Here is a 7,656-nt window from a genome sequence, read left to right on the forward strand (position 1 = left end):
AGGCACTGCTGTGCCAGGCGCCTTCTGTGCAGCATTTCAATCCGTCACTAGAACAGTTCCATGGGGTGGAGGAGGTTGCTAGGGCTTCAAAAGGTTAGAAACCCACTCTAAGGTCGGGAGGTCAGCAAAGACCTGGATGAAAGTCCAGGCGTGTGTGGACCGGAAGCCCGTTCGTGCCCCTGTGCCATCCTCTCTCCATGAGGAACAAAGGACAGGCTCCTGCTTTTGGAGAACTGGATATTAGATCTTGGGACATGGGGGGCTGCAGAGCCTGCGTCCCACATCCAGGGGGACAGACGAGGAATCTGAGACCCAGAGAAAGATGTGACTTGGGCAACATCCCAGACTGGACCAGAAACAAATCCTCCTGGCTCAGCCCCCAGACCTCCCCGTTACCTGAGGCCACTGAGTCGGATGATGGGGCAGAGCACATCCCACAATGCACTGCACACTGCACACACCTGTGCAAGTGGACACGTACACAAACACACTGGTATCACCAGAAAGAGCTGTTTTACTATTTACCCTGCGTGAAGCCCCTTTCTAAGATCCACCAATTGACATCGATCATGTTATGCCTAACCTGACATCTCCCTAACTGACCTAGTTAGTACTGTAAATGAAACCCATGTCTTCAAACTTATTTATGGGCTTTTGAAACATTGCAATATCTTTTTCAAAAATGGTTTACCTTGGGAATAAAAGCATAACCGCGAACACAATTTTGATCGAACCATAAAATATCAGAAGTGGAAGAAACTTTAAAAATAGCAACACCAGCATCAACGCCAGTCCGACCCAGCATATCAGAAGTGGAAGAAACTTTAAAAATCATCTGGTCCCATCCTCTTACCTTGCAGGTGAGGAAACGGGCTCTGGTACGTCATGAGCAGTTCACCGTCACACAGTAGGCGGTCGAGAGTGGTTTCCTGGTTCGCGGCTCAGTGACTGTTGGTCTTTGCTCTATAAACATGACCTCAGCGCACCACCAGCCTCCCGCGAGGAGAGGGACCGTTGGTTAAATACGAAGGAACGGCTCAAATGATGTTGGAATAGCAACACCAGCATCAACGCCAGTCCGACCCAGTAGTTTGAGGGGCGTTGATGGCCTTCACTATGTTACGTGTATAGGTGCCTGGAGCAGTGATTTCACCTAGCCAGGTAAGTCTCCTTAGGAAAGGTGAACTTGGAGCAGGTTAAAGAAGCAAAGTTTTAAGGATTGGGGTGAACGAAGAGCAAGGAGAGGAGAAGCATGTGTCTCTGAGCTGAGTGAGTTAAGAGGGAGGAAGGACCGTTGATCTTTGGTGTCTAGGGGAGGAGACGAATGTGATTCTGGTAGTTTCCTTTTTGTCGTGGGGCACTGACCTTGAAATGATTGATTGCATTGACCCCACCTGAGACTGAAGGTAAAACTGAGGGGTCATTTTAGGGGAGGACTTGGGGCAATTGGTTGTTGTAAAGGGGTGAGTTCTCTGACTCTCTGAGATTCCAGGGACCGAAATCCAGGTTAGGGACATAATAGGGACTCTGAGAGGAGGCATATATTTGGGAGAAATGAAGATCGAATAACTAATTCTTTCCCTTACCATAATTCAGCAAACAACAAATATGACCCAAATCTTTGATTCCAGGAGACTGAGTTTAGTGGAGTCGCCACAACGGCCGTGGAGTTAGAGGAGGACACCCCACCTGCCTGGGGGACAGGAGCCTTCGCCCGGGATGCAGTGTGCGAATTCAGCCGTGAAGGATGAACAGAGCTTTCCTGGCTTTTCCAGGTAATGTGGGGACCCCAGGGGGTTCCAGGAAATAGGGACAGGGTGTGCAAGGACAAGGCGTGCTCAGGGCAGGTGGGTCACTCACTCTAAGTCGCTTTGTCGTGCAAACAAACAGCAGGAGGTGAAGCTGGAAGTCACGTGTGAAGGGCCGAAGGACGTGGGTTCTGTGCCGAAGCCTTTGGACTTAATCCCGAAGGTAAGAAGGGGAGATAAGCACAGAACTGGTGTCTCGTTTAGAAGGGTCCTTCCGGTTGGTGCTGTGAGAAACTGATTAGAAGGGAGCAGCCTGGAGGCAGGGGGACCCGTTCGAAACTGTCATAATCATTCAGGAAAGAGAAAAAGTGTCATGAGAGGGAAGAGAAGAACCTCTGGGGTCCGAGGTGTTTCTGCCAGGACGTGGTGGCCAGCTGTCCTTGAGGGTACGGGAGAGACCCTCCATCTCAGGCGACTTCCTGATTTTTAGTTTTGCTCTGGGCTGGTTCCATTCACAAAAGGAGAGGTGCAGGGTTTAGAAATAATGTATTTAGTTGGGAGACAGATCGAACCGGAAGCGTTGGTGGGATAAGTTAGCGGAAATCTCAGGGTCTGAGCTAGGAGAAGAAGGTGGGTCTTTAGCTTTAGGGTTTATCATCAGAGCTTGAGCCATGGGAGTGGGTGCTATCACTCATGAAGGCTGCTCATCAAACGTGAGCCGGGGGGACCATCTCCCTCTGTCGTTTTTGTGTTTATTGTGTTTTGTTTTTCCCTATAACTGAATCAGAGAGAAATGACAGGCCCAGGATTGCCGTGGGTTTGTCCTTAATCCAGCTAACAGGAGGACACAGAACATAAATAATCCAGGAAACAAAGCTCAGGGCAGGTGAGAAGTACACAGGGTCTACCAGCAAAGAGCGGGGAGGCGAACCTCCCCGAGTGGTGCTCGTCAGGGGAATGAGACGGCCTCTGTGAACGGGAGCTTCTAACATGCTCAAGTCCCTAATCCCTGTGGCTCTGTCTGCCAGAGTGACTGTCCCTATCACTCACAGACAGCCCACTCAGCAAAGAGGTGGTCTGGTAGAAATCGGAATCCCTTAGTGGTTTTCTGCCTAGGCGGTCAGCCCTCGTCCCATCACTGCAGGCTGGGCACAGGTCACCTGGCTCTGCAGGTGTGGAGAGCGTAAGATTCAGAATGCTGGAGGAACTGGAGGGTGCGTGGACAGGTGTGAGGAAGACACCTGGGCGCTGGGAAGTGCATGGAGCACAGAAGGGAGAGTGGGCAGTGGCTCAGCACCTCTGAAGGCCTGGAGGACGTGGGACGGCAGGAAAGGAGGGGCGGAAAGTTTTGGATTGGGGAGAAGACTCCGAATCCCCAGGGGAGGAGAGCGGGGGTGTGAGAAGCAAGGGGTGGCCCCCTAGAAGGCTGGGCGGAGGGTTCCGAGCCCAGGAGAGGCAAAGGACATGTATTTTCTGGGAAGGGTGTGTCACCATGACTATCCTCTCCAGCCTGCACACCTGTCCTCCCCCAGGTCCCAACATGAGTTATTGGTCCGAGTCAAACTGGACCGCCCCACAGGAGTTTGTCATCCTGGGCTTCTCCGGGTGGCCCCAGTGGTTGCGGGTGCTGCTCTTCGCCCTCCTTCTGCCACTCTATCTGGCCACACTGGCAGGGAACCTGCTCATCCTGGGCCTGGCCGTCGTGGACCCCGCCCTGCACACTCCCATGTACTTCTTTCTGGGGGCCCTGTCTGCCGTGGAGGCGGCCTACACGCTGGTGCTGACTCCACGCATGCTTGCTGGCTTCCTCCTGCCTCCTGGGGGCCAGGCCGTGGCCCCCTCCACCTGTGCTGCCCAGATGGGCCTTTTTGTGGCGCTGGGAGGCTCTGAGTGCCTGCTGCTGGCCGCCATGGCCCTGGACCGCTACCTGGCCATCTGCCGCCCTCTCTACTACCCTCAGCTCATGACCACAGGGCTCTGCTGGTGCCTTCTCGCCTCCTGCTGTGCGGGGGGCTCTCTCCTGGCCTTAGGCCTCACCACGGCCATATTCCAGCTGCCCTTCTGCCGTGGGGGCTTAGTCAACCATGTGTTCTGCGACCTCCCGGCGGTGTTGGTGTTGGCCTGTGGAAACCGCGACCTTCAGGAGCACGTCCTGCTGGCGGCTTGCCTGCTGCTCCTGGTGCTGCCTCTGGCCCTGATCCTGCTCTCCTATACCAGGGTGCTGGTGGTCATCTTGGGAGTCGGTGGGGCCGCAGGCCGCCGCAAGGCCTTCCACACGGTGGCGTCGCATCTCACCGTGGCCGTGCTCCACTATGGCTGTGCCACGGCCATGTACGCCAGACCCCTGAGCAGCCGCTCCCTCGAGGAGGACAAGCTCGTGTCCCTCATCTACATCAACCTCACACCCTTGCTGTACCCGGCCATCTACACACTGAGGAATCGGGACATGCAGGGCGCGCTGCAGCGGGTGGTCGGCCATGGGACACCAGGGACCGCTGGCCAGGCCGATGGCCCCTAATACTGGCTTTCCTGAAATCGCCCGCTCCCATGAACCTCACCGTTCCAGAGCCATCTACGGCTCCCCAAGGCCGCCTGGACATAACCTGAGTAGGGCTTACAAGGACTCCAAAATCGGACTCCAGCCCAGTTCCTCTGCTTCTATTGACATTTTGAGCTGGATAGTTCTCCGATGTGGGAGGACGTCCTGGGCTGTGTGGGGTGTCCAGCCGCACCCCTTGTCTCTACCCACTAGGTGGCAGTAGCGTGCACCACCTGGAAGTTGTGATCACCAAAAATGTCATCAGACATTGCCAAAAATCTCCTGGGGGGCAAAATCGTTGAAAAGCGCCGATCTAAACTCTAGCCACAAAGTGTCTTTGAAGAGAAATGAGTACTATCGCACAATAGTCAAAAACTGAAAAGAATCCAAAAATGTTTGTGAACATGGTAGATATAGACATCACGTGGCACAGTTATGCAATAGAATACTACACAGCAATGAACAGGAATGATCCACTGTTACCAGCAAAAAGTAAGCACAACAGAGACACACTGAGTATAAAAAGTAAAACATCAAGAGTACATACTGTATGTTTCCTTTTAAATAAAAACCCACGACAAACTATGGTGGCTGGTGTTATGATAGTGATTCCTGGGGAAGGATTTGAACCGCAGAGGGCACACGGAGATCGGCCGGGCACTGGAAATGTTCTGTGTCTTGATTTGGATAGTGATTACATGGTTTTTATGTGTGTATAACTTCATCGAGATGCATACTTAAGATTTGTGTACTTCACTGCATGTAAAATAAACTCCTGCTGACTCGAGGTATTCATAAAGTAAGACGAGCCTTCATAATTGTTGTGCCTTTGCTCACGCTGTTTTTTACCCCAGGTATGCTCTTTCCATTTACAAAAATCCCTTGTATTATTTCAGGGATCTGCCTAAATACCACATCTGCTAGAGACTGAAGGTTTGTGTCATCCCTAAATTCATACATTGAGCCTGACCCCCAGTGTGATGTTACCAGGAGGCGTGGCCTCTGGGGGTGATGAGGCCACGAGGCTGGAGCCCTCATGGATGCAATCAGTGCCCTTATAAAGGAGACCCCAGAGTGCTCCCTTGCCCTTTGGCCACGTTGGGACACAGGGAGACGACAGCCATCTGGGAGTCGGGAAGCAGATGCTCACCAGATGCTGAATCTTCTGGTGCCTTGATCTTAGACTTCCAGCCTCCAGAACTATGAGAAAAAATTTCCTGTTATTTTTAAGCCACTCAATCTGTGGCTTAGAAATATCAGTATTTTGACATAGCAGCCTGAACGGCCTAAGACAATACCCTTTCCTGCCTCCTCTCAGTTACAACTATTGTCTGAAATATCATTTTAGCATATGCTTCGCATCCCACCCACTCTCCCCAAAACACAACTAGACTGTGAGATCTTTAAAGCCAGATCTCAGATCTTAATCTTTTATTTCAAAATCCATGACCTTGACAGTTTTGAATACATAGTTGACAGAGAAATACACCCTAGACAAGCTCGGGGTTGTTTTGGGGTCTGACATATCGCTATGGGGCTGGGGACACAGCTCTTGAGCCCTATCCAGGGCAAGGATCAAGAAGATTGAATCCTCTCCAGAGCCTCAGAGTCCGCGGCGAGAACCCCGGCTGGTGACGTCTGGGTCCAGCTTCCCCACAAGGAGCCCCGGAAGCAGCAGGTTGGTCGCTTGGCATAATAACTGCATTCAGAAGACTTGAGAGCCCTGATTGTACCCCATGGCCAGAGTCTCAGATACCACGGGAGGGAACTTTTCTTAAAAGCATCCCCTGAACGGTCCATTCAGGAGCTAAGTCTTGGAGGTACAGTCAGGGCCGGTAAGTCCTGTCTACTCAGCCTCTTAGCGGGAGGAACGACTCATCCACGGAGGCAGGTTCGGAGCTTGGGAAGCATTATAATCGTGCTAGCAGCATGGAACGCTAAGAGTGGGCCTATTAACTGCCCGGAAGTCTCGTGAAAGGCGGCCTCTGTCGGTCTGTCCATGCCGCCTCTGTTCCTACCTTCCGCTTCTCCCTGAGAGGGGCCCTCAGGGATCTGATGCCCACGGGAAGCTCTGCTGTGAAACACTGGACTCCCCCACACCTCCCCCGCAAATCCCACATGTATGAGGAAGTCCTCGCCTCAAGAGAGTCTTAGGGATGCTATTCTTAACAGGGCCTGTCAACACCTGGTGCTCAGCCACCTGCGGTGCAGTTGTGCAGGTGGCTGCTTTTTTCCAGGCATCTCCTGAGACAGGGTTAGGCCTGAGGGGGTCCATCAACAACATCCTATCCAGGTTGTTCACAAAGAGAGTAACAGTAACAGTCACGAGCGAGGAGGCCATGTGCACTTGACTAGCTGGCAGCAGGGGTGGGGAGCTCCTTGGGGTAAGCGGTCTGGATACTGACCAAAGGTCCTGGGATGCTTTTAAGTGTTACTCATTTTGGGTCTTTGGGAATGAGGCTAGTGGCTGCATGTCTGTGGCTCAGAGCCAGTATTAAAACCTCAACAGTCATTTGGCCTCTTTCTTTCTCCCTCCTGCTAGACAAAGTCTTCAAATATTTTAAACATGTTTTTGAGCCGCATAGCTTCAATTTCTGTTTCTTTCTTTTGTTTTTTAAATTTATTGAGAAATAACCGACATATGACATTATATTAGTTTCAGGCGTACAACATCATGCTTGGGCATTTGCATAGACTGCAAAATGATCACCGCGGTAAGTCTAGTTATCTCATCTCATATTGTTACAATTGTTTTTTCTTGGAATGAGAACTTTAAGATCTACTCTCTTGTCACCTTTCAAATACACAATACACTTTCGAGTTGTAGTTCCAAACTCTCTACTACCATTTTTAAAGATAGTTATTTTTATAGGTCAAATCCCTGATTTGACCTTAGGGATTCTTATCGGAAAGATCTGTGGTGGATGTCCCTTGCGGCTGGACTTGTAGGTGGCCGCCTTCCTCTCCAGGGTGTCCCAATCGCCCGCACTAGCAGCCCCCGAGGGAGCGTAGAAGCAGCGCTTCCAGGCGTTGGTGCGCCAGGTGCTGAGAAGCGCCCAGGCGGTTCCCCAGGCACTTTACTGTCAACGAACGAGGCTTGCTAACTTCCTTGGGTCTCATAGGTGCGCCGGGCCCAGGTGCTCGGGCTGTTTGTATCGGGCCATTAGATCTTGCGCCACGATGCGCCAGGCGTGGAACTGAGAATACTCCCCAGGGTCAGGGGACCAGGTGTGACAGCAGCCAGGGGTGCAGTAACAGCAGCGGCGGGGGCGCAGGCCCTGGGGCGCTTCCCTTGCCAGGGGCCCTGCCTTCCCGGCGTGAGCGCCCCCTACCGTCTGGTTAGGACTCAGAGTCCTCGAGCCGCCCGCG

General features: G+C 52.4%; 1 protein-coding gene across 1 annotated transcript; it reads left to right on the plus strand.

Annotated features, from left to right (window-relative positions):
- Positions 1–3,240: 3,240 nt before the first annotated feature.
- On the plus strand, positions 3,241–4,266 carry LOC102898898 (olfactory receptor 10AC1). Its single transcript, XM_006906608.1, has one exon. It carries the CDS (start codon positions 3,241–3,243, stop codon positions 4,264–4,266), a length of 1,026 nt encoding a protein of 341 aa, XP_006906670.1.
- Positions 4,267–7,656: the final 3,390 nt, after the last annotated feature.

The sequence above is a fragment of the Pteropus alecto genome, unplaced genomic scaffold, assembly GCF_000325575.1.
Source record: "Pteropus alecto unplaced genomic scaffold, ASM32557v1 scaffold40, whole genome shotgun sequence".
Lineage (NCBI taxonomy): Eukaryota > Metazoa > Chordata > Mammalia > Chiroptera > Pteropodidae > Pteropus > Pteropus alecto.

Coding starts and splice junctions, on each gene's coding strand:
- LOC102898898 (XM_006906608.1), top strand. CDS start 3,241: ATGACTATCCTCTCCAGCCTGCACACCTGTCCTCCCCCAGGTCCCAAC.